This window comes from Cetorhinus maximus, chromosome 10, assembly GCF_964194155.1.
Source record: "Cetorhinus maximus chromosome 10, sCetMax3.hap1.1, whole genome shotgun sequence".
NCBI classification, from domain to species: domain Eukaryota; kingdom Metazoa; phylum Chordata; class Chondrichthyes; order Lamniformes; family Cetorhinidae; genus Cetorhinus; species Cetorhinus maximus.
Genome location: NC_135888.1, coordinates 133830231 through 133857749, shown reverse-complemented (window position 1 = coordinate 133857749; position 27519 = coordinate 133830231). Strand labels below are relative to the sequence as shown.

At 44.1% G+C, this 27519-nt stretch overlaps 1 protein-coding gene across 4 annotated transcripts in view; it reads left to right on the top strand.

Annotated features, from left to right (window-relative positions):
* LOC144686054 (kinesin-II 85 kDa subunit-like) overlaps positions 1-27519 on the top strand; it is an 80023-nt gene that overhangs the window by 48383 nt on the left and 4121 nt on the right. For 2 of the 4 annotated variants that reach the window (XM_078551212.1, XM_078551211.1), the window contains 3 exons: positions 998-1143; positions 5498-5635; positions 10646-10828. In XM_078551212.1, coding sequence (XP_078407338.1) covers positions 998-1143; positions 5498-5635; positions 10646-10828 — 467 coding nt within the window. Of the gene's footprint in view, positions 1-997; positions 1144-5497; positions 5636-8763; positions 8967-10645; positions 10829-27519 lie in introns of those variants that run through there. The other 2 variants (XM_078551214.1, XM_078551213.1) reach the window with 2 other exon arrangements.

The window sequence follows — 27519 nt, the reverse complement described above, 5'->3', positions numbered from 1 at the left end:
GTGGTGTTTCCATGCACCTGCACTCCTTGTGTTTCTACATTGTGGAAGTCTTGGATGTGGGAAGTTTTAATCCAAGTTAAAACATATATACTAAACACCCACCTCATTACTCTAGCAGAGGAGCATCGCAACAAAGGGCCAATTGTTCTACAGTGAGTATCACAATACTTATTTCTCCAGCAATATTTTCTAAGTACAAATTTCTCAGTACCTCAGGAAATGGAGCCCAGTTTCTGCAAACCCTATGATCGAGCAGCTGAGCAGCCAATTTGGCACAAACCCAAACTCACACATGGGACCCTCCTAGTCTATAGGGGTTGCAGCATCCTTAGATTTCAGCTCATCCAAAACCCTGTGGCCTTGGACCAGCCAGGATCATATTGAATGAAGGAACAGGCTCATGGATCTAAATGGCCTGCTCCCCTTCCTAGGTTCCAATCTCCCTATATTCATAGCATCATGTCCCTGTTCACCATCACCCCTCAGTGTTCGCTGAGCTACGATGGCTCCTGGGGCTGAATTTTCCGATCAGCGTGCGGGGGCGGGCCCGACATGCCAACGCGTGCACTTCTTCAACTCTGGTCTCTTGCACATCCCCGGTTTTAATCACAACACCATTGGCACCGTGCCATCAGTTGCCTAGGCCTTAAGCACTAGAATTCCCTCCCAAAACCTTTCCGTTTTTCTCTCTCTGTACATTTTTTCTCCTCTTTTAAGCTTTTAAACATCTCTGCTAATATCACCTAATGTGGCTCAGTATCAAGTTTTGTTTGATAATCGCTGCTGTGAATCGCTTTGGTGAGTTTTACTGTGTTAACCATGCTATATAAATTCCAGCTGTTGTTGTAATATACTGTAGTGGGCTTACCCATTGATCCACTCAATCGTCCTGAGAGCCCTTGACTAACATTCTGTCAGGGTGGCAGTGTAATGTTATTGGCACAACAATAGCATTGAAAATGGTTTTGCATTAATGTCCAAACTTGTGTGGGAAAAGGTGGGAGCGGAAATACAGACGAAACAAGGACCCTCCTCAGCTGCATCCAGGGATTGAAAGAGAAGCTGCAGGCGGAGGAGGAAAGTCTTCAGCAAATCAGACACAAACTGGACCAACTGGACAGCGTGGCTGAGCCAAGGCACGAGGTGAGTGTCAAAGCGCAGCTTATCAATGTACCTGTCTCGGCATAGCTGATCAGTTGCCCAGTTTCGAGATTCAATTTCAATCTGGTTTAGTTAATTTTGGGTGGATGGTGAACAATCCCGCAACACTATTTCAAAGAAAAGCAGGGAAGTTATCTCCAGTCCCCTGGAGGCAATAGTTGCCCCTTAACCAAAATCACTAAAATCAAAAGCACAATACTGCAGATCCTGAAAATCTGAATCAGAAAATTCAGGAGAAAAAACTCAGCAGGTCTGGCAGTATCTGCAGAGAGAGAAACAGAGTTTAACCTTTCAGGTCGATGACCTGGTGTCCTTAAAAACAGATTATCTTAGTTATTATCATATTGATGTTTGTGGGGGCTCACTGTCCGCGGGATCAGCTGCCACAGTTCCTACATTGCAACAGTTACTTTAAAAGCGCTTTAGTGGCTGAAAGGCACCTTGGTACATTCTGAAATCATAGAATTACAGAACAGTGCAGCACGGAAGGAAGCTATTTGGCCCATCGAGTCTGCACCGGCCCTTTCAAAAAACATCTCACCTCTCTCATAGAGTCATAGGGAAGAATTTTTCCCCCCCGCTGGGTGGGCTGGGCAGGGGCGGGCGCGCAGGCAATCGCGCAAAGGTTAGATTGGAGAGAATATAAAAAAACAAGAAAGAATGGCAAAAAAAATAATGAGGAGGGAGAAATGAGAGTACGAGGGAAAGCTAGCTAGAAATATAAAAACAGATAGGGCAGGGTTTTCAGGTTGTCGGGCGGGCGCAGTCGGCAGGCCCAGGAGCACCTGGGAAACGGCCCATTGCCCACAAGCCGATTAGCAGCTAGCCAGCGCGAAAGGTGCGCTGAGAAGCTCAGGAGGAGGGAGGAGGGAGGAGGGCGAGCGCTGAAGTCTGCGCAGGCACGGGGGGAGCGCGCACGGAAAGCTCCTCGAAGGCAGAGAGCTGATTTAGGGAGCTGAAGAATTTTAACATTAAAAATAAAGATCTTGAAAACCTTTTAAAAATGTCCCCACAAAGGACTCAGTCACAGGAGCATAAACGTAATAAAAATGATGTCAAAATGATGTATCTTTTTTTAAATTTAATTACGGAAACCTCATCCCACCCATGGATGAGATTTCCTCGAAAATCCAAAGGCCGCCTGGCCGATTCGCCTGGCTGCCAACGGTAACGTATTTCTTAATTGACTAATGGCCTTAATAGGCCTCCTAATTGTTGGTGGGTGCCGACCGAAATATTGCGCGCTATTTCACGCTTGAACATGTCGGGGGCGCATCCACACGCCGAATGGAAAATCCTGCCCAAGGTAAGCGCTCCTACAGGTATTTAAGAAGGAAAAGTGTAAGTAAAGAGAGCGTTTGGTCTTCTGCAGATGAGATGAGACTGGGGAATTTATAACGGAAAATAAGGAAACGGCAGATGAATTGAACAAATATTTTGCGTCTGTCTCCACTGTAGAGGATACAAATAACATCCTAGAAATAATTGTGAATCAGGAGCTGAAAGGGAATGAGGAACTTAAAACAATTACAATCACCAGGGAAAGAGTACTGAGAAAATCATTAGAGCTAAAAGCTGACAAGTCCCCAGGTCTTGATAGACTTCGTTCTAGGGTCTTTAGAGGAGTGGTTGCTGAAATAATAGATGCATTGGCTTTAATTTTCCAAAATTCCCTAGATTCTGAAAAGGTCCTATCAGATTGAAAATTAACAAATGTAACTCCACTATTCAAAATAGGAAGGAGACAAATTGCAGGAAACAACAGGCCAGTTAGCTTAACATCTGCCTTAGGGAAAATACTGGAATCTATTATTAGGGAGGTTATAGCAGAGCACTTAACAAAACATCTTAATTCAATCAGGCAGAGTCAACATGGTTTTGTGAAAGGGAAATCATGGGTGATTAATTTATCAAAATTCTTTGAGGCAGCAACAAGCAGTGTGGATGTGCTGTACTTAGATTTCCAGAAGGCATTTGACAAAGTGCCACATCAAAGGTTATGACACAAAATAAGAGCTCATGGTGTTATTTGCATGGATAGAGGATTGGTTAGCCAACAGGAAAGAGAGTAGGCATAAAGGGGTCATTTTTGAGAGGCAAGATATGATGAGTGGAGTGCCAAAGGGATCAGTGCCACAGGGGCCTCAATTATTTACAATCCATATTAATGACTTGGATGCTGGGACCAACTTTCTGGTCATGAAATTTGCTGATGATACAAAGGTAGGTAGGAAAGTAAGCTGTGAAGAGGACATAAGGAGTCTGCAAAGGGATATAGGTATGTTAAGTGAGTGGGGAAAAGTTTGGCAGATGGAGTAGAATGTGGAAAATTGTGAACTTGTCCACTTTGGCAGGAAGATTGAAAAAGCAACATTTTATTTAAATGGAGATTACAGAACTCTGAGATATAGAGGGATCTGGGTGCCCTGTTACATGAATCACCAAATGTTAGTATTCACACACAGCAAGTGATCAGGAAGGAAATGGAATGTTGTTTATCGTAAGGCGAGTGGAATATAAAAATAGGGATAAAAACAAAACAAAAACAGAATTACCTGGAAAAACTCAGCAGGTCTGGCAGCATCGGCGGAGAAGAAAAGAGTTGACGTTTCGAGTCCTCATGACCCTTCAGCAGAACTGAGTATAGTTAGGAGAGGGGTGAAATATGAAATGGAATGAAAAATAGGGATGTTTTGTAACAGTTGTATAGGTTATTGGTGAGACCATATCTAGAGTACTGTGTACAGTTTTGGTCTCCTTACTTAAGAAAGGATATAATTACATTAGAAGCAGTTCAGAGAAGGTGCACTTGACTGATTCCTGGGATGAAGGTGTTATCCTATGAAGAGAGGTTGGACAGGCTGAGTCTGGACCCATTGGAATTTAGAAGAATGAGAGGTTATTGAAACATGTAAGATCCTGAGGGGACTTGACAGGGTGGACGTTGAGAGGATGTTTCCCCGTATGGGGGAGACTAGAACTAGGGGACACAGTTTAAAAATAAGGGGTCTCCCATTTATGATGGAGATAAGGAGAAATTTCTTTTCTCAGAGGATCATTAGTCTGTGGGAACTCTCTTCCCCAGAGAGCAGTGGAGGTAGAGTCCTTGAATATTTTTAAGGCTAAGTTAAATAGATTCTTGACTGGCAAGGAATCAATGGGTATAGGGGGTTGGAAATAAAGTGAAACTGAGGCCACAGTCAGATCACCCATGACCTTAACAAATGGTGGAGCAGGGTTGAGGGGCCGAATGGCCTACTTCTGCTCCTAATTCATATGTTCGTGTGGCAGTGAACAGCTTCAGCAGAGGGAGCTATCCTCTCTAGTCTTAAGTTTCATAACATTTTTAGTTAAAGATAATGGGGAACAACCTGTTGTGGGGCCTCACTCAAAGGGGAAGGAGTTGGTAGGACAGATTTTAATCACGTTATTTGAGAGGCCTATTTATTAAAATGGTAGAGATTGCATTTCTATAGCGTCTTTATCTGCTCTCAGGATCCCCCAAGGTGCTTTACAGTCAATGAGGCACTCTTGAAGCATAGTCACTGTTGTAATGAAATGAAGCAGTCAATTTGTGCACAGCAAGGTCCCACAAACAGCAATGTGATAAATTACCAGATTATCTGTTTTTAAGTGATGTCAGTTGAGGATTAAATACTGGCCCGAGACATGGGAGAGAACTCCACTTCTCTGCCAGCTGAGAGGGTAGACAAGGCTCATTTTAACATCTCATCTAAGAGATGGTACCTCTGACAGTGCAGCACTTACTCTCTGCAGCACTTACTCTACTACATTGGGAGAATCAGCTGATTTATTTGTGCTCAAGTCACTGGAGTGCATAATTACCATGGACCTTCTGACTCAGGAGCAAGAATGCTATCCACTGAGCCATGGCTGACACTGTATTGGGCATTGGGAACTCCTCAGCCAATACTTTGATCCATGCTCCCATGACCAACACTCCATGGTGTGGGCGGCAGAGTGATAGGGTGGGGGCGATGGTGGGGGTGAAGGGCCATCCCCATTGACTGAGGGGTGTATGTGCGGAAATTGGTTTTCTGAATCCCAGCTCCTACCACACACCCATGCCCACCCGATGGGGGTGTGTGTGTGTGTGTGTGGAGATATCAAAAAATCATGAATAATCCTGGAAAACTGCAGGAAGGGTTCCTGTGATCTCCTGATGTGCAGCTCAATGCTCCATGCCGGGAGCACATGATCAGAATATCGACCTTATAGTTAGTGGGCTGCCAGGCTTAAATGGGCTGAATGGCCTTCCCTCATTCTGTACTTCCTTACCTCCTGCACTAACTTTCATCCTCCTGACCCATGGCAGAGCGCTGCATCGCTCCGTTCTGATCTTGATCATCTCTACGCGGCAGCAATGAAGAGGAGGTCAAGGCTGGCAGAAGCTAATGCTGCTTTAGTACAGCGGGAACTGATAAGGATGGAGCGAGAACTGCAACTACAAAAGGTAGGATTGGTTTTTAAGTTCTGAATCTTGTGAAAGAATTTAGATGAAAGAATTTACATCTTCTCTTGACTGACAGTAATTTCTGTACTTTGATGTTTCTGTCCAATCATTGATGCATCATAGTCAAGAAGATTTGTGTATTCATTACAGTGCAAGAAAAAAGCTATTCAGTTTTATTGTGTTTGTGCTGGCTCTTTGAAAAAGCTGTCCAATTAACCCCGCTCCACTGCTCTTTCCCCTTAGCTCTGGAATTTTTTTTTCCTTTTCAAGTAGTTATCCAAATCCCTTTTGAAAGTTGCTGAATCTGCTTCCAACGCCCTTTCAGTCAGAGCATTCCAGGTCATAACAATGCATTGCATAAAAAAATTCTTCCACTCTTGTCTCTTTTTTTGCAAATTGCCTTAACTCTGTAACTTCTGGTTACCGACCCTTCTGCCACTGGAAACAATTTCTTGCCGATTACTCTATTAAAACACTTCAAAATTTTGAGCATATCCATTAAATCTAGCCTTAATCTTCTCTAAAGACAATCTGATTTCTCTAATCTCCCCACATATCTGGAGAGATGGTGGTGTACTGGTATTGTCACTAGATTGGTCATCCAGAGGCTCAGGGTTTGAATCAACTAAAATTAATTTGAATTCAATTTAAGAAAAAGTCTGATGACCATGCAACCATTGCTAATTGTTGTAAAAACCCATTACTAATGTCCCTTTAGGGAAGGAAATCTGCTGTCCTTCCTTGGTCTGGCCTACATGTGACTTCAGACCCACAGTAATGTGGTTGGCTCTTAAATACCCTCTAAACAAGGGCAATTAGGGATGGGCAATAAATGCTGGCCTTGCCCACATCTCAAGAACGAATAATAATTCAAAAAAATTCTGAAGTCCCTCAACCCTGGTTCCACCCTAGAAGCATTGGAAAAAGCACAAAGATAAGATTTACAACTCTCAGAAAAGATTGAACATACTGGGAAAAGGAAGGCTGAGACCTGATAGAGGTCTTTAAAATTACGAAGGGGCTCGATAGGTTAGATATACTGAAGATATTTCCATTTGTCAGGATGCATAAGCTAGGGGGCCACAAGCATAAGATAGCCACTAATAAACCCAATAGGGAATTCAGAAGAAACTTCTTTACCCAGAGCGGTTAGAATGTGGAGATTGCTACCACAAGGAATCATTGAGACAAATAACATAGATACATATAAGGGGAAGCTTGATGAACACAAGAGAGAGAAAGAAATAGAAAGATATCCTGATAAGGAGAGATGAAGTAGGTCGGAAGAAGGCTCATGTAGGCATAAACACCAGTATGTCCCAGTAGGGCTGAATGGCCCGTTTCTGTACTGTCAATATTGTTTAACTATGTAACAAAGGGTATTGGAAATCTGGAACTCTCATCTCTAAAGTCCTGTGGATACTGGCGGGGGAGGGGGAGGGGGAGAGGGATTTGTGAGAAGGGGTCAGTTAGAGCTTTCAAGGTTGAAATATATTGTTGTGAGGCAAGGGTATCAGGGCACATGGAGCAACGACAGGTGATTGGAGCTGAGCCAATATTCACTATTGTCTCTTTTGAGCTCTCAGCAGGACCAATTTCATTCCCTTTATGCTGATGTTGACTTTAATCGTATGTGTTTGAAGTTTCTGATAGTATGAACAGGGATCACCTGGTTTTCCACCAATGTATTGAAAAATAATTATAGTTTGCACTGTTCGGAGTCCAAGAACTGGTCAAATAAAGAGAAACCTCGCTGAAGCTCTGGTGTCTTGCTTTTTCACCTGATCAGTGTTTGGTAAATAGTGGTTTATATCAGTTAGTTTGTTCCTGTGCTGTGTACGTTCCTTGTAAATGACTACAGGAGCCATACCTCTCACCTAGCTACCTGTCCAGGTGTGCTTCTGTGGGCTTCTGACCTTTCATCCCCAGCAGGTCCAAGTTCAATGTATCTTTGCAGTTGGACACAACAATCTTACTGATCTCTGACTGTAACTGTGGAACTAAAAGGTGTCAGAGTTCTCTCAAAGCACAAAACATACAGTTCAGCTGCTCTTCAGCAGAAAGCCATTCCGCCTATTGAGGTGTAGAATTTATGCTTCAGTTGCGCAGAACCTTGGTCAGACCCCCACCTAGGCTTTAGTTTTGGTCATCATCTCCCAGGAAGGATATTTAACCTTGGGAGGGATGCAGTGCAGATTCACCAGAATGATATTGGACCTAAAACGGTTTAGTTACGAGAACAGGTTGCATAACACATGGCTTGGACGTCCTTGAATACAGAAGGTTATGAGGTGGTCTGATCAAAGCACTCTGGAGCTTTGGGGGAGGCAGAGGCATGGTATTATCACTGGGCTAGTATTCCAGAGACCCAGGGTAATGCTCTGGGGACCCAGGTCCAAATCCTGCCGGATGGTGAAATTTGAATTCAATGAAAATCTGGGATAAAAAGTCTGATGATGACCATGAAATCATTGCCGATTGTTGTAAAAACACATCTGGTTCACTAATGTTCTTTGGGGAAGGAAATCTGCTGGTCTAGGCTACATGTGATTCTAGAGCCACAGCAATATGGTTGACTCTGAAATGCTCCCTGAGCAAGGGGAATTAGGGATGGGCAATAAACGCTGACTTAGTCAGTGATGCCTACATCCCATGAATGAATAAAAAAAATGAGGTCAAAGGAGTATTTTCTGGCATTCCCTTGGGGGTATGGGGTGAAAGGGGAAGGGGTGTGGATGGTGTTGCGCAGGGAAGGGTGCGAGGCTATGTGCTGGGAGCAGGGGTTCGGGAAAAACAGTTCCACTACATATAAAACTCTGGAGTAAAGTCAATGAGGCCACACTCGCAATGTGGAGCCTTTCTCTGGGAAGCATGAATTGGAGAGTTGACTGAGGAGGTCTCTATGTCTGATACATCCAATCCCAACTTTCCTGTCATTTAAATCTGTTTCCTGATCTGTCCTCAATTTGAATGGGCCTTCATGGTGAGTGTGCATTACTACTGGATGTTCCCCATTATTGTTAACTCCTTAGATTAGGTATCCAGGTGGCTGTATACTCCATGGAATTCTTGCCCTTAAGGAATACAAAGTTCTACATGTCTTACCTGATCTTTATGCCCATAACCAGACCTTCCAAATGGATCTCCCCACGAGGTGTGGAAATGATCCTGTAATTTGGCAATCTCATTGAGTGAGACCTCAGAACAATGGAAAAGCAACGGAACACCAAGACTCCTGGTGATTGGGACTGAGGCAGACTATTGGGGCAGTATGAAGGGAGCTACACTCTTCATCTACCATGTCTGACTTGGGAGTGCTTGATACTGGCACTATGTGGCCTGCCTGCTGGTGACATCATTCAGACGTAAATAGAGCTATCGTACTCATATTGATGGGGAGATGGTGGCGAAGTGGTAATGTTACTGGACTAGTAATCCAGAAACTTAGGCTAATGCTCTGGGGACACAGGTTTAAGTCACACCATGGCAGCTGGTGGAATTTAAATTCAGTTAATTAATAAATCTGGAATTGCAAGCTGATGGTGACTATTCCCATTGTTGTAAAAACCCATCTGGTTCACTAATGTCCTTTAGGAAGGAAATCTGTCCTCCTTTTCACTGTCTGGCCTGCGTATGGCCCAGCAAACTACCCAATTGAACCAAACCACTACTGAAAAGTCAATACCAGATGGACTGGACCAGTTCAAGAAAGCCACCTTCTCAAGGGCGATTAAACAGGGGCGAGAGATCTGGCCTTGCCAGTGATGTCCACATCCCACAATTGAATTTAAAAAAACCTAGAGTATTGCTGAAAAAAGGGACATTTTTTGTTGAAGCTTTTTGTCTTGCACTCATCAGGACAATTTGCAAGAAAATACCAACGTCAGGGGAAACAACATATTTACACTGTCTGAGAAGAGAATGCTGATTGGTTGGCAAGTGGACTCTGATTGGTAGAGGCATTGCCATGGAGAATGCACCAGTGGATAGTGACTGACAGTTAACTGCTGCCAAGCATTGTCTGAAATTTAAACCAGGCAGCTTGACTCTGATGTTGTTTCCCCTAACATTGGCATTTTCTTGCGAACTGTGCTGATGAATGCAAGATGAAAATCTTCGACAAAAGTGTCTCTTTTTTCAGCAATACTCAAGTTCTGTCCTACCAAATGAAAAAAAAAATCTAACGGGGCGAGGAGAAGGGAGAAAAGTGATAAGCAGGGCCTCTTTGGGGGCAAGTTGGCTACAAGATGATATGCCCTCTGATAGGAGATTGAAACTGGGCATCCAGGTACTTATAAACCAATCAAGTCAGCAGTACTGTTTTGTTTTAGTTTGCTCTTGGAATGCTACCAAGCGGGCACTTAACAGCCAACCATGTAGAGTGGGACTGGAGTCAGGTATAGGCCTGATCATCCAGGGATGGCAGGTTCCCTTCCCTGAATGATGTCAGTGAGCTAGTTGGAATTTGGCAACAACCTAACTTTTCAGGGTCATTTTCTGGTGCCAACTCAGGAAAGACGAGGATTATTAAGTTTAATTGTCACTAATTGCCCATGGGACTGTTAGTTCATGGGTTGCTGGTCCAATATTCCAATGCTGTCCTGGCCTGCCTCCCATCTGCCACCCTTCATTAACTTGAGCCCATCCAAAACTCTGCTGCCCATATCCAAACTCGTACTAAGTCCCATGTTTGTTGACTTACATTGGTTCCTGGTCCGGGAAAACTTTAGAACCTCTTGGTTCCCTGTCCTCATGTCTGCTTCCTTGGCTTGGTATCCATTTTTGTCTGATTATGCTCCTGTGAAGCACATTGGGACGTTTTACTATGTTAAAGACACTATATAAATGCGAGTTATCTTTGTCATGGTCCAGCATCATAACTACTTATCTTTGGTACTTAGGGCACTAGTGATGATTGAACATGGCTCATTGACGGGACCTGGAGTGGTCGCAAATTCACTTTCAATGCCTGTGCCCTGTGTTGAAAATAGTCAATGAACTCTTTTGCAGGCTGGCCAGAGTGAAACCACAGGGATACCAGATGAGGCTGCGAGACTGAGGAGAGAACGAGAGGTGGTGGTCTTACAACTGGTGGCTCTCAGGAGGGAGAAGGAGGAGGCAGAGAAAGATCTGCAGACCATGTATCAGAGCTACAAAACCGAGTTGGGGAATTGGAGACTCCAGGCTCTCCAGGTCAGCATTTAAAACGGGAATAGAGTTTGGGAAGTGGCCTATGAGAAAAACATAGATGTGTTTCGGAGGAATCTGGATAAATGCATGAGGGCCGAATGAATGGTTTACGCCAATAGGGATGAAGAGGCATGGGAGCAGTCTTGTGTGGAGCATAAACACTGGCGTAGACCAGTTAGGCAAGAGCACCTATTCCTGTGTTGTATGTAAACACTACGTAAATCTGTGGAAAGTATTGCAGGGAACTGCTCAGAGCCTGGGGTTGACCGGCTACTCTTGGTAACTGAAAGAGGAGAAGCTGGAGTATAATAGTGGTGAGTAAAATTGGTGTAGATCTTGACTCAATTTACATTTTCCCCCGATTTTTATTTCCATCAAAGTCAGGTCGGGAAAGACGAGCTGCCGATTCGCTGTCACCTGTTTTACATTATCGCCTGGAGGCAAGATCAGCCTCTCCTTGAGTGCTGACGCGGTTAAGGAAGGGAATGGTGATTAAATAGTCGCTTGGTGGTACAGAACTTCAGTATTGCTGAAAAAGGAAACATGCTGTCAAAGCTTTTCATCTTGCATGTGAGGAGAATGCAAAAATGCCAAATTTCAAAGAGAACCATATATATCTATACATGCATTTATGGTGCATGAGAAACGGGTGATTGGCTGGCAAGTCAACTGTGATTGGTCGAGTCATTGCCATGGAGAGTCCCTCAGGGAACTATTGTCCCCCAACCTTTTGCTTAATACAAAAAAGACACAATGCCTGGACAGGTTCCTTTTGCCTACAGGGGGCTGGCCCCTGAGTATGAATATGTGTAGCTTCTAGCACGTGTAAGTAAGCCACATTGTGAGCCCAACTGATAAGCTAGATAGATTCATATGCGGAACATGTCCAGGCGTTGCCCTTGTTGAATTAAACAAGTGTGGGGGACAATTCTCCCTGGTACATTCTCCATGGAAACGCCTCAACCAATCAGAGTCAAACTGCTAACCAATTGCCCTTTTCTCAATCAGTATAAATTGGTGTTCCCTTTGAAATTTGGCATAGCACCCTCGCCTTTGAATCAGAGGGTTGTGGGTTCATATCCCACTCCTGGAAAACCAAGAACTGTGATTGTACTCGAAAGAGTTGCAATCTGTGACTGTTGATAACTCGAAAGAGTTTGAAATTTGGCACGAGGTGTCAGCTGTGGCTCAGTTCATAGCACCCTCGCCTTTGAATCAGAGGGTTGTGGGTTCATGTCCCACTCCCGGAAACCAAGAACTGTGATTGTACTCGAAAGAAGTTGAAATTTGGCATGCTTGTGTCTGTCCTGATGAGTGCAAGGTGAAGAGCTTCAACAGCACATCTCTTTATGCAACAATGCTGAAGGAATGCATCATTCTGTGAGCCCGGGCATCTGGTGTGCAATTTTGCTTAAGCAGGGGGTAGATTGAAGAATCGGATCAAGTGGCTACAGACCGATTAAAGGAGGAATGAAATTCTGCTCACACAGTGCAATCCTCCTGTAATTCATTTCATTCCTTTTTAGTATGTGGGTGACACTGGAATTGCCACATTTAATTAACCGTTCCTGATTACTCCCTTGAGAAGGTGGTGGTGAGCTGCCTTCTTGAACCGCTGCAGTCCATGTGGTGTAGGTACACCCACAGTGCTGTTAGGGAGGGAGTTCCAGGGTTTTGACCCAGTGACAGTGAAGAAATGACCAATATGAGTCCAAGTTGCAATGGTGCGAGTGATTCGGAGGGTATTCTGATCAAGTTGTTGCTCTCACCCTTCTTGATGGTTGAGGGCACGGTAGAGGGAGATGCTGTTGAAGTAAATAAAATCAGAAAATGCTGGAAATACTCAGCAGGTCGGATAGCGTCTGTGGAGAGAGAAACAAAGTTTGACGTTTCAGGTCTGTGACTAAACATCAGAAGCAAACATTGGTGGGTTGCTGCAGTGCATTCTGTACACACAATGGAAAGGTTGGGTATCGAGATTGGTTACAGGGACACCAATCAAGCTCTGTCCTGGATAGTGTTGAGCTCTCTGAGTGCTGTTGGATTTACACACATCCCTGGTAGAGCGGAGAGTGTTCCATCACACTCCGAAATTGACCCTCGCAGATGTGCAGAGGCTTTTTGAGGATTCAAGAGGTGAGCCACTTGTTAGAGTACCGAGGCTCTGCCCTGTTCTTGAAGCTACAGTGTTGATATTATAATGATATGTGTACATTTTTATAATTCTGTGTTTATATATATATATTCTGTGTAGGTAAGGGTGAAGCTGTGTCTTTGTGTGTCCAGGGTTAATCAAAGGAGAGGTTGTTGGAGTCAGAATGTCTGAAATCTAAGAGATGAAAGACGAAGGGTGTTATCTTCTTGCATTTTATGATGAGGCTTTATGGTGCATCTTGACTTACAAGTAAACAGAGGGGATCTGGAATTTGCATTTGGGGATAAGTGTTGAAATTGATGTGTAGCTATTGCATTTCAAAGGAGTCTTAAAGGTCTCAAAGAACAGTTGCATTTTATAGGAAATTCATGAGCAAACAGGGGCAGGTGTTTTAAATTTTATTGATATAGAGGGAAAATAGGAGCATGAAAGGTTTTAATATTTAGGAACCTGAGTTTTCATAGGGATATTTGAAGACAATGGAGCACTGAGATGAAAGGGGACAAAAGGAGTATTTTTGAAAATGGGTTTTCAGCTGTAGTGAGTTGCTGGGGGGTGGGGGTGGTAGTGGTGGTGGGGGGGAGTGGGGGTGGTGGGGGTGGTGGGGGTGGGGGGGGTTGGGGGTGGCGGGGGTGGGGGTGGGTGGGAGTGGGTGGGAGTGGGGGGGGTGGGTGGGGGTGGGGGTGAGTGGGGGTGGGTGGGGGTGGGGGTGGAGGTGGGAGGGGGAAACTCCTGCTGAATGCAGCACTCCTGTGTGTTTGGAGCGTGCTGAAAAAGCTGTGAAAATCTTTCAATTGGAAAAAGCAGCTCAGTTTTGGGCCAGGAGACTATTTGTCCCGTGAAACAGTTTTAAAAAAATCTCCTTTTCGAAAGACCACATCAGCGTGGAGTTGTTCTTGGAAATTGTGCATTCTACCTCTGTTTAAAGTGAAAGTAATTTCTCAGTTTGGGTAATATTTCCTGGATTTTTAGTTAGGAATCTTTAAGGGCTGTTGCCAAAAAGATAGTTTTATTTTGTACTTTTGATAAAGTATTTTGGGGGTTATTTTGTAAGATTTTTCTAACTGTGTATCTTCTATCTCGTCAGTACTTATGTTTTATCTTTTATTTCTTTTCTTAACTTTAAACAGTGACCCCTAGTTTTAAATTCTCCCACAAGAGGAAACATCCTCTCCACATTCACTCTTTCTTTCTTTCTTTCCTTATCTTTTCTATTTGCTGACAACACAAAGATAGGTAGGAAAGTAAATTGTGAAGAGGACATAAGGAGGCTACAAAGTGGCATAGATAGGTTAAGTGAGTGGGTAAAGATCTGGCAAATGGAGTATAATGTGGACAAATGTGAAATTGTTATTTTGGCAGGAAGAATAAAATGGAAGCTTATTATCTAAATGGTGAGAGATTGCAGAGCTCTGAGATTCGGAGGGATCTGGGTGTCCTAGTGCATGAATCACAAAAGGTTAGTGTGCAGGTACAGCAGGTAATTAGGAAAGTTAATAAAATGTTATCATTTATTGTGAGGGGAATTGAATACAAAAGTAGGGAGGTTATGCTTCAGTTGTACAGGGCATTGATGAGACCACATCTGGAGCATTGTGTACAGTACTGGTCCCCTTGTTTAAAGAAAGATGTAAATACATCAGAAGCAGTTCAGAGAAGGTTTACTAGACCAATACCAGGAATGGGTGGGTTGTCTTTTGAGGACAGGCTGGACAGGTTAGGCTTGTATCCACTGGAATTTAGAAGAGTAAGAGGCGACTTAATTGAAATCTTTAAGATCCTGAGGGGTCTTGACAGGGTGGATGTGGAGCTAATGTTTCCTCTTGTGGGAGAATCTAGAACTAGGGGCCACTGTTTAAAAATAAGGGATCACTCATTTAAAACAGAGATGAGGAGAAATTTTTTCTCTCAGAGTGAGTCTTTGGAACTCTCTTCCTCAAAAGGCGGTGGAAGCAGAGTCTTTGAGTATTTTTAAGGCAGAGCTAGATAGATTCTTGATTAACAAGGGGGTGAAAGGTTATCGGGGGTAGGCAGGAATGTGGGGTTGAGGTTGCTTTCAGATCAGCCATGATCTTATTGAATGGCGGAGCAGGCTCGAGGGGCTGAATGGCCTACTCCTGCTCCTAATTCGATGGTTCACATGTTCGTATGTATGTTTTCTTTTAATAAACATTTTAATTTTGTTCAGATTTTAAAAGTTATCACTGGACTCCTGTGCTTTTGTGTTCAATAGCTTTCCCTCCTCATTTCTACCATACAAAAAATAAGGTTATGATCAATCTGAGATCTGGCTTGTTTTGCATTAACGTCAGCTGTGGTCGTAACAAATTTGGGGGCTCTTTGCGGTAGCAAAATTCCTTGATCTGATTGGAATTTGTGAATCTAAAAAATATGAGTACATGAAGGATACTTAACTCAGGTGTTATTGTTGAAGGATTTTGAAGTGGTTGGATCTCAAAATGGCTTTAGCAGTCGCTAAAACTTTTCTCAAGGAAGAAAATATAACCATGGATAAATTGTGAACTCTGACAAAGGTTCAGTTGGGAGACTTAGCACATGCAGAGACCCAGGGTAACGCTCTGGACACCCAGGTTCAAATCCCACCATGGCAGATGGTAAAATTTGAATTAAATAGAAAATCTGGAATTAAAAGCCTAATGATGACCATGAAACCATTGTCGAGTGTCGTAAAAACTCATCTGATTCACTAGTGTCATTTAGGGAAGGAAATCTGCCATCCTTGCCTGGTCTGGCCTACATGTGACTCCAGACCCACAGCAATGTGGTTGACTCTTAAATGCCCTCTGAAATGGCCCAGCAAGCCACTCAGTTCTCAAGGGCAATTAGGGATGGGCAATTAATGCTGGCCCAGCCAACGACGCCCACATCCCATGAACGAATGAAAAAAATGCATTCGAGATAAAGTTAGAGGCATAGATGTATAAAGAAAATCATTGCACAGCATTTAAAATGAAAGGGGGAGTCACCTGGCATTAGTGTGTCACAGCTAGAGGTAGTGAGACTTCAGCCAAAAATGAAGCAGCTTGAGGTAGAACGAGATAAGGAAAGGCAGAAGCTTGAACTGGAAAAAGAAATGGCATTGAAAAAAGACTTGAATTGGAAGGAAAAGAGAAAGAAAGGGAAATGGGAATACTCGAATTAGAAAAAGACGGAGAAAGGAAAAGACTTGAATTAGAAAGAAAGGAGGAAGACATGGAAAAAGACAGATTGAGAGGAAAAGGCTTGAAAAAGAGGAGCAAGAAAGAGAAAGAGAAAGATTGTAAGAAACGGAATGGCGAAAGCTTGAGCTCGAGTTTCAGAGAGAGTAAGAGCTCAGACAGCGTATTGGGACTAGGCAATTGCTTAGAATAAAGGAAGGAAGAAGAGCTCGTCAGTCAGAGGGTGATTCTGATTCTCCCGAGGAATTTGATGTAACTAAAAATCTTCACTCAGTGCCTAAATTTTCAGAGGATGGAATTGAATGATATTTCACCACATTTGAAAAGATAGCTATGAAGCTGAAATAGCCAAAAGATGCATGGACGTTAATGTTACAAAGTGTTCTGACAGGTACAGCCACGAATGTCTACGCTAGTTTATCAGAAGAGCAATCGGCAGACTACAGAGTAGTCAAAAGGGCAATACTCAATGTTTATAAGCTTGTCCCTGAGGCTTATCAATTAGAGTTTAGGACCATAAGAAAGAAACCTAATCAGACATTTGTAGAATTTGCAAGAGAAAAAGAAAAGCAATGGGATTAATGGTTTCGTCCACTGATATTAAATAAAACTTTTGAAAACTTATTAACACATTCTGCTATCTTGCCTTTATGCCGTTATCAACACCTTCTTAAGTCTTTAACACTACTATTAACACTCCTGTTGACTTCTGTCCATGACATCTTTGTCAAATTTCTCCTTAGCTCCCACCTATCCCTAACCTTCTATTTTGCTCCACCCCCTCTTAAACAGTATAAAATCCATCACATTTCTACTTCTCTTTAGCTCTGAAGGAGAGTCATATGGACTCGAAACGTTAACTCTGTTTCTCTCTCCACAGATGCTGCCAGACCTGCTGAGTTTTTCCAGCATTTTTTGTTTTTATTTAAAACTCTTGAGATTGTGAGAGAAATCATGATTATGGAAGAATTCTGAAATAGTATTCCAGTAACCATTAAGACTTACTTAAATGAGTGTCAAGTATCAAAGATACAAGAAGCAGCAGTTTTGGCCGATGCCTATGATATCTCACAGACAGTTTAATGTGGGAAAAGGATCGTAGGGAGGTCAGCGAGGAAATTGGAGATATAGGAAGTCTAGTGATGGACAAAGTGCTTGTAGTAAAGAGCAGGCTGAAGAATGCTAGTCTATTAAAGGTGACTGAGTAGAATCCAAAGGTGAAGTGAAGAAAATAATTTGCTAATATTGCAATAAGGCTGGACACACGAGGTCGAATTGCTGGAAATTAAACGGGAGGCCGATTGCAGTGGTAGGAACTCGGAAGGATTCTGTAAATAAAAATGCTTTGGATTCTGAGTCCCAAGTTAGAGACAGAGCAATACCGTATGTACATGTGTCATAGAGTCATAGAGTCATAAAGTTTTACAGCACAGAAAGAGGCCCTTTGGCCCATTGTGTCTGTGCCAGTCATCAAGCCCCTATCTATTCTAATCCCATTTTCCAGCACTTGGCCCTAGCCCTGTGTGCTATGGCATTTCAAGTGTTCATCTAAATACTTCTTAAATGTTGTGAGGGTTCCTGGCTCTACCACCCTTTCAGGCAGTGAGTTCCAGATACTCCCCACTCTCTGGGTGAAAAAGTTTTTCCTCAAATCGCCTCTAAACCCCCTGCCCCTTACCTTAGATCTATGCTCCCTGGTTATTGACCCCTCCACAAAAGAGAAAAGTTTCTTCCTATCTACCCTATCTATACCCCTCATAATTTTGTACACCTCAATCAGGTCCCCTCTCAGCCCTCTCTACTCTAAAAACAACCCCAGCCTATCCAGTCCCTCCTCATAGCTGAAACGCTCAAGCCCAGGCAACATCCTGGCAAATCTCCTCTGCAGCCTCTCCAGTGCAATCACATCCTTCCTATAGTGTGGCGACCAGAACGGCACACACTACTCCAGTATGGCCTAACTATACAGCTCTGTCATAAATTCCCTGCTCTTGTATTCAATGCCTCGACTAATAAAGGCAAGTATCCCATACGCCTTGTTAGCCACCTTACCTACCTGTCCTGCTGCCTTCAAGGATCTATGGACATGCACACCAAGGTCCCCCTGATCCCCTGTACTTCCTAGGGTCCTACCATTCATCGTGTACTCCCTTGCCTTGTTAGTCCTCCCAAAATACATCACCTCAGACTTTTCAGGATTAAATTCCATTTGCTACTGTTCTGCCCATTTGACTATATCATCCTGTAGCCTAAGGCGTTCCTCCTCGCTATTTACCACACCACCATGAACTTACTAATCATACATTCTACATTCATGTCTAGATCATTAATGTACACTACAAACAGCAAGGGACCCAGTACCGAGCTCTGCGGTACACCACTGGACACAGGCTTCCAGTCATAAAAACAACCTTCGACCATTACCCTCTGCCTCCTGCCACTCAGCCAATTTTGGATTCAATTTGCCAAATTGCCCTGGATCGCATTGGCTCTTATCTCCTTGACTAGTCTACCATGCGGGACCTTGTCAAAAGCCTCACTGAAGTCCATGTAGACGACATCAACTGCACTACCCTCACCTCGCCTCCTCAAAAAATTCAATCAAATTTGTTAGACATGATCTCCCTCTGACAAAGCCATGCTGACTCTCCTTGATTAATCCCTGGCTCTCCAAGTGGAGGTTAATTCTGTCAAGGCAAAGGGAGAAGTCAGAATTAGCCAGAGGTAAGAATGTGTCCCCAACCTACTCAGGGAAATTCTGAGAGACAGGTTACAGAGGTGTTCAAAGATTTTATGTGTGAGGGGAAAGTGTATTCTTGTGTTAAGAAAGGAAGCTGATCAGAATTTTGAGAGACGCTGGTGCAAGTCAGTCTCCAGTGTTATCAGATAGTGCCATCTGCTGCCCAGAAGGATTATTGCAGGAGAAATTGTTAATTGGAGGAACACATGGTGAATTCAAACCCTTTTCACAGCATAGGGTGGGGTTAAAAAGTGATTTGAAAACAGGAGAAGTAATTATTGGAGTGGTAGAGAAATTGGCCATTGCAGGAGCTCAGTTCATTTTAGGAAATGATATTTACAGGCCTCAAATATTAGCTACCCCTAAAGTTGTAGAAAAATTCTTTGAAACACAAACTACTGAGGCTTTATAAAAATCCTGGGTTGTTTCCAGACTATGTGGTGGTGACAAGATCACAAGCCCACAAAATTAGACAGGAAGAGGAATTCTCTAAAAGAAAGGGGGAGAATGCCAAACCTCAGTTGGCTGGGTCAATTTGGTAAAAGTTAGCCCAGGAGGAGAAGGTTAGAGAGAAGGAGGCTGAGGTGTTTAACCCATCAAATTTAGTGAAGTTACAGCGGGAGGATCCAGAATTAAAAGATCTGTATCAGACAGACAACTGGGGCAGAACACATCCCAGAGTGTCATTTCCTCAAAGACAATGTTCTAATGGGGAAATGGAGACCGCCTCAAGTCCCTGCAGATGAGAAGTCCACCAGTTAGTAATTCTGTCTGGGTATCGGAATGAAATTTTAAGGGTGGCTCATGAAATCCCAATGGCTGGACATTTGGGAATTAGGAAAACCCAAGCTAAAATACAAAAACATTTCCATTGGCCGGACTACATAAAGATGTAGTTAAATTTTGTCAGTCATGTCAAGTGGTAGGAAAATCTAAAGCAGTGATTAAACCTGCACTTTTAATTCATGTTGCTGCATTTGACCTTTTAACAGAGTCCTGATTGACCGTGTAGGACACCTCCCTACATTTAAAAGTGGGAATCGGTATTTACTGACATGTGTCCACGTGATTTCCAGGGACAGAATTTTACTCCTGGTGTGCGTGATTGGCTGGGACGGGTGAGGCAGGCGGAGGTGGGTGGGGATGGGCGAGGTGGGCGGGGGGCAGACGGGCAGCTGCATCAAGATCTTCTTCCTCCACTGCATCCCCCTTGGCAGTGGCAGATTGTGGAGACTGCAACATGCAACCACTATCAGTGACACCCGGTCTGGGGGGTATTGGACTGCGCCTCCTGAACACTCCAGGCATTGGAAGCGCATCTAGAGAAAACCTGGCTCTTTCTACCACAGCCCTTGTGGTGCCCCGGCTCCTATTGTACCGCTGCTCAGCCTCTGTTTTTGGATGGCGGAGAGGCGTCATGAACCACCTTCTGAGGGGATAGCCCTTGTCACCCAGCAGCCATCCATCCAGCCGGGCTGGAGCACTGAAGAGCCTCGGCACCTGGGAGTGTCTGAGGATGTAGGCGTCGTGGGAGCTGCCTGGGTACCTTGCACAGATTTGTAGAATCAGCATCCTATGATCACACACTATCTGCACGTTCATGGAGTGGAAGCCCTTCTTGTTGACGAAGGCACCGGGCTCACCTGCTGGCGCCTTGATGGCCTCGTGTGTACAGTCTATAGCACCCTGGATGTGGGGGAAGCCAGCAATTGCTGCAAAGCCTCTGGCTCACTCAGCCTGGCTGGCCTCATCTGTACGGTAATGAATGAAAGTCAATGCACACCTGAACAGAGCGTCTGTCACCAGCTTCACACAAGTGTGGACAGCTGATTGGGAAACTCCACACAGATCATCCACTGAGCCCTGGAAAGAGCCGGAGGCATAGAAGTTGAGGGCCACTGTGACTTTCAGTGCCACTGGCATGGGGTGTCCACCACATGCAGTCGGAGCTGATCTCAGGGCCAATCCTCTGACAGATGGAGGTCACTGTCTCCCTTGAGAGGCGGAGCCTCCTTCAGCATTGCAGCTCGGACTTGTTGAGGTAGCTGCATCGCTGCCTGTAAACCCAGACAGCAGGATGGTGGCATTTTCTGCGGCCCCTTCCACCTTGGACTTCCTGCTGGCTCTGCACGCCTTGTGCCTGCGCCTCTCCTCCCACAGGTCCCTCCCCTGGAAGCTGCATAGGGACACATGGCCTCCTCTCCCTTCTGTCCCTCTCTTCCCCCTCAGAGGAGGTGCCTCCAGCGGAGACCACAATCCCCATTCCCAGGGTAAGGGAAGGCTGTCTGATACCTGGAAGGCCCCACGTGGTGTGAATCCTCCGGGGGTCTGAACTGAAGCCTCTCAAATATCTGAATGCAGCTCTGAAGCGAGATGAAGCTGTCCTGTTCACAGTTAGAACCAGCAGCAAGTGATACCCTAAACTCCGCACTAATCGCTTTGATACTAGTATGGATAGAAGATTGGCTGTCTGGCAGGAGGCAGAGAGTGGGGATAAGGGGGTCCTTCTCAGGATGGCGACCGGTGACTAGTGGAGTTCCGCAGGGGTCAGTGTTGGGACCACAACTTTTCACTTGATACATTAATGATCTAGATGAAGGAACTGAGGGCATCCTGGCTAAGTTTGCAGATGATACAAGGATAGGTGGAGGGACAGGTAGTATTGAGGAGGCGGGGAGGCTGAAGAAGAATTTGCACAGGTTAGGAGAATGGGCAAAGAAGTGGCAGATGGAATACAACATGGGGAAGTGTGAGGTCATGCACTTTGGTAGGAAGAATAGAGGCATAGACTATTTTCTAAATGGGGAGAGAATTCAGAAATCTGGAGTGCAAAGGGACTTGGGAGTCCTAGTACAGGATTCTCTTAAAGTTAACTTGCAGGTTGAGTCGGTAGTTAGGAAGGCAAATGCAATGTTGGCATTTATTTTGAAAGGACTAGAATATAAAAGCAGGGATGTGCTGCTGAGGCTTTATAAGGCTCTGGTCAGACCACATTTAGAATATTGTGAGCAATTTTGGGCCCCGTATCTCAGGAAGGATGTGCTGGCCCTGGAGAGGGTCCAGAGGAGGTTCACGAGAGCGATCCCAGGAGTAAAAGGCTTAACATATGAGGAACGTTTGAGGACTCTGGGTCTATACTCGATGGAGTTTAGCAGGATGAGGGGGGATCTGATTGAAACTTACAGAATGCTGAAAGGCCTGGATAGAGTGGACGTGGGGAAGATGTTTCCATTAGTAGGAGAGACTAGGACCCGAGGGCACAGCCTCAGAGTAAAGGGAAGACCTTTTAGAACAGAGATGAGGAGAAACTTCTTTAGCCAGAGAGTGGTGAATCTATGGAATTCATTGCCACAGAAGGCTGTGGAGGCCAGGTCATTGAGTGTATTTAAGGCTGAGATGGATAGGTTCTTGATTGGTAAGGGGATCAAAGGTTACGGGGAGAAGGCGGGAGAATGGGGTTGAGAAACTTATCAGCCATGATTGAATGGCGGAGCAGACTCGATGGGCCAAATGGCCTAATTTCTGCTCCTATGTCTTGTGGTCTTATGGACAAGGCCACTGACACCTCTTATCCCGCCCGTGGACGAGGTTTTGATAATTGTGGCCTGCCTGCCTGCCCATTCAAATTTCATGTCCCAGCTGTTTAAGGAAGTAATGAGCAGTCTGAGGATAAAGCATTTCAGATTATCTGCTTATCACCCTGAATCTCAAGGCGCTTTGGAAAGATGGCATCAAACTTTAAAAACCATGATTAGAATTTATGTTGAAGAATATTCTCCTGATTTGGATGGGGGGGGGGATTCCATTCTTGTTTGCTATTAGGGATGCCCAATATGAGTCAACAGGGTTCAGTCCTTTCGAGTTGATTTATGGTCATCAGGTAAGGGGACCACTCAAATTGATTCAGGAAGAATTAATGAATCAAAGTTCTGAAACTACCCTCCTGGATTATGCAGCAAAGTTCAGAGGAAAGTTAATTAGGGCATGTGAGTTAGCCAGGGGACATTTAAAAGTATCTCAGCAAGTAACGAAGGCAAAAGCAGATAAAGGGGCAAAAGCTCGTAGCTTTGTAGCTGGAGAGAAAGTATTGGTGTTGTTGCTGGTCTCAGGCAAACCACTGAAGACAAGGTTTAATGGGCTTTACCAGATTAAAAGAAACTGAACGGCGTAAACTATGTAATGAGTACTCCAGGTAGGAGAAAAAGTCAGCGTGTGTGCCATGTGAACATGCTAAAACATTATTTTGACAGGGAGGATAGGCAGAAGGAAGTGCAAGGAACTGTAGTTAAAGAGGAAGGAAGAGAAGGGAATTTGTCAGTGTTTTCAGAGGAGGAAACAATAAATAAAAATTTCTGAAATTGACCTTCCTCTGATTAAATTGGAAAATGAGGAAGTGCTTAAGAATTTAAATGTATTATTAAGTTACCTACCAAGTGACATACAGAAGCTGCTGCAGTCACACAAAGCAATTTGCGGGAATAGGCCAGGAGGACAGCTTTGGCTATGCACGATGTTAATGTGGGGGATTCAGTTTCAATAAGGCAACATCCACATAGATTAAATGCAGTGAAATTGGCTCAAGTTTGGAAAGAAATTGAATTTATGCTTCAAAATGACATAATAGGACCCAGTCACGATAATTAGAGTTCACCTATCCTAATGGTGCCAAAACCGGATGGATCGCAAAGACTGTGTATTGATTACCACAAGGTGAATGCAATAGCAAAGGCAGGTTCCTATCCTATTCCATGACTGGACGATTGCATTGAAAGGTTTGGATATTTGTTACGGTATTTGTTACAAGAATTGACTTACTTTGAGGACACTGGGGGAAAGGGCAAAAGAAATATATCAGCTTTTGTGACCCCAGATGGTCTGTATCAATGTAAGGTGATGACTTTTGGTGTGAAAAATGCCTCAGACATATTGCAAACAAGGCGATTGAAGCAAGTGTGCAGAGTATATTGATGATTTGTTGCTGTTCAGTCAGACTTAGGAAGAACACCCACAGCATCTGAAGGAACTATTCAACTGACTACAAGAGGCCAATTTGGCTAAGAGTGAATTTGCAAAGTCATGTATTTAGGCTGTGCTTTTGGACATGGTCAAGTGGCCCCACGGGATTGCAAAAAGAAAAGCTATTGTGGAGTTCCTGAGGCTCAACACGGAATGGGAAGGTTTGTGAATTATTGGCATGAGTGGATTTTAACAGAGAGAGTGAGAGAAGCAGCGGGGCCATTAATAGTGAGAGAGTGAGAGGAGCAGCGGGGCCATTAATAGTGAGAGAGAGCGAGAAGAGTGAAAGACCATTAAAGAGCGCAGAGGGAGAGGCGAGAGACTATTAAAGAGCACGGTTAGCAGCTGTTTGGTGAGTAGGATTGGTGAGTATTTCTAGTCTTTAAAGTAAAAGTAAGGTCTTTAGTTTGTGTTTAGGTCTCTAGTCTTTTTTGCTCTCTTTCTTAGAGATCATGTTGGAGTTGTATAGAACCTTGGTGAGGCCACAGCTGGGGTACTGTGTGCAGTTCTGGTCGCCACATTATAGGAAGGATGTGATTGCACTGGAGGGGGTGCAGAGGAGATTCACCAGGATGTTGCCTGGGATGAAACGTTTAAGTTATGAAGAGAGGTTGGATAGATTTGGGTTGTTTTCGTTGGAGCAGAGAAGACTGAGGGGCGACCTGATCGAGGTGTACAAGATTATGAGGGGCATGGACAGGGTGGATAGGGAGCAGCTGTTCCCCTTAGTTGAAGGGTCAGTCACAAGGGGACATAAGTTCAAGGTGAGGGGCAGGAGGTTTAGGGGGGATGTGAGGAAAAACCTTTTTACCCAGAGGGTGGTGACGGTCTGGAATGCGCTGCCTGAGAGGGTGGTAGAGGCGGGTTGCCTCACATCCTTTAAAAAGTACCTGGATGAGCACTTGGCACGTCATAACATTCAAGACTATGGGCCAAGTGCTGGTAAATGGGATTAGGTAGGTAGGTCAGGTGTTTCTCACGTGTCGGTGCAGACTCGATGGGCTGAAGGGCCTCTTCTGTACTGTGTGATTCTGTGATAGCTTGTTAAGTATAAGATCAATACTGGTGTGTAAAAAAATTACAATAAAGTGCAAAGACCAGGGGATTCTTCATCAGCAGGAATACTAGAATAATTAATTAAGCAATTAAATATAATATGATAGCAATGGCAGGACTTTTGATGTGTTGCTGCTGTAGCATGTGGGAGCTGCTGGACACCAAGGTGATCCAGAGCAATCGTGTCTGCAGTAAATGTTTGCAGCTCGAGGAACTTCGGATCTGAGTTAAGGAGCTAGAGTCTGAACTGCAGACATTGCGCCACCTCAGGGAGGGGGACAGTTACCTGGACACTTTGCTCCAGGAGGCAGTCACACCCCTCAGATTAGGTCATTCAAATTCAGTCTGTGACCAGGGACAAGAGGGTGTGACTGCAGGTGAAACAGGTAGGGGGATCCAGGGGGTAGCGTTCGAGGAGCCTCAGCCCCTGCAACTGTCCAACAGTTACAAAGTTCTTGCAAGCTGTGTGGACAAGAGCAGGGACTGCAGGAAGGGTGAGTGAACTGACCGCAGCATCGTGGTACAGAGAGACATTCAAGTGGGGGGAGGAAATAGGAACATAGTAGTTGTAGGCGACAGTATCATTAGGGGGATATATGCTGTTCTCTGCAGCCATGAGCGTGAGTCCCAAAGGCTGTGTTGCATGCCCAGTGCCAGGGTTAAGGACATCTCCTCAGGGCTGGAGAGGAACTTGGGGTGGGAGAGGAGGGATCCAGTTGTCGTTGTCCATGTTGGTACCAGCGACATTGATAGGACTAGAAATGAGGCTCTGCTGAAAGGATCTGAACAGCTAGGCGCTAAATTAAAAAGCAGAACCTCTAAGGTCCCTATAATCTCAGGATTACTACATGACCCACGGGCAAACTGGCATAGTGTAAATAAAGTCAAGGAGTTAAATGCATAGCTCAGAGATTGGTGTGGGAGGAATGGGTTTCAGTTCATGGGGCACCTGCACCAGTACTGGGGGAACTGTTCCGGTCTGACAGGCTTCAGGAACTGCGCTGGGACCAGTGTCCTGGTGAATCAAGTAACTAGGGCTGTAGAGGGGGCTTTAAACTAAATAGGAAGGGGAAGGGTTCTGGAGAGGGGATATGCAGGCTAACAAAGCAAAAGGATATGGCACCATTGCAGGGCAGCTTTTTAGGTAATGATACCCAGAGTGTGACAGGGAGGGACAGAGTATACAAACATCAAAAATCAGCAAATAGGGTCAAAGGGGGAAAAAGTGGTAAAAAGGCAAAATCACTGGCCCTTTACTTAAATGCACATAGTATTCAGAACACAATAAATAAATTAACGGCACAAATAAAGGTTAATGAGTATGATCTTATAGCCATTACGGAGACATGGTTACAAGGAGATCAAAGCTGGGAACTAAATATTCAGGGGTATGTGACTTTTTGAAAGGACAGACAAGAAGGAAAGGGTGGTGGGGTAGCTTTGTTAGTACGAGATGGAATAAGTACGATAGCAAGAAGTGATCTTGGACTGGAAGATGTAAAATCCATATGGGTGCAGGTAAGAAATAACAAGGGGAAGAAGACACTGGTGGGAGTAGTCCATAGGCCCGCTAAAAGTAGCTATACTGTAGGACAGAGAATAAAGCAGGAGATAATGAAGGCATGTAAAAAATGTAAAAGTCATGGGTGACATTAATCTTCATGTAGATTGGGAAAATCAAATTGGCAGAGGTTGCCACGAGCAAGAATTCAGAGAGTATATTTGGGACAGTTTCCTAGAACAATATGTTGTGGATCCGACAATGGATCAGGCTAATTATGATCTGGTAATGTGTGATGAGGCAGGTTTAATAAATTATCTCAGAGTAAAAGATCCCCTAGTAAGCAGTGACCATAACATGGTAGAATTTAACATTCAGTTTGAGAGTGAGAAACGTGGGTGGTAAACAACTGTGCTAAATTTAAATAAGGGTAATTACAAGGGAATGAGGGTAGAGTTGGCTGGAGTGGACTGGGAAAGGAGTTAAGCAGAAAAGGCAGTTGACGAACAATGGCTGACATTTAAGAAAATAGTTCATGACTCACAACAAAGAAATATTCCAGTGAGAAAGAAGGATTCTAGGAAGGGGATAAACCAACCATGGTTAACCAAGGAAGTTAAGGATAGTATCAAATTGAAAGAAAAACAGTCAATGTGGCAAAGGTTAGTGGTAATCCAGAGGATTGGGAAAATTTTAAAAAACAACAAAAGATGACCAAAAATAATAAAGAGGGAGAAAATAAACTTTGAGTGTAAACTAGCAAGTAATATAAAATGGACAGTAAGAGCTTCTTTAAATATATAAAAAGGAAGAGAGCGCCAAAGTGAACATAGGCCCCTTAGAGAATGCGGCTGTGTAAATAATTATGGGGAACCAGGAAATGGCACAGGAGTTGAATAAATACTTTGCATCAATCTTCATGGTAGAAGATACTAAAAGCATTCCAAATACTAAATAATCAAGGGGGCAAAAAAGGGGGAGGAAATAAATACAATAACTATCACTAGAGAAAAAGTACTAGTGAAACTAATGGGGCTAAAGGCCATT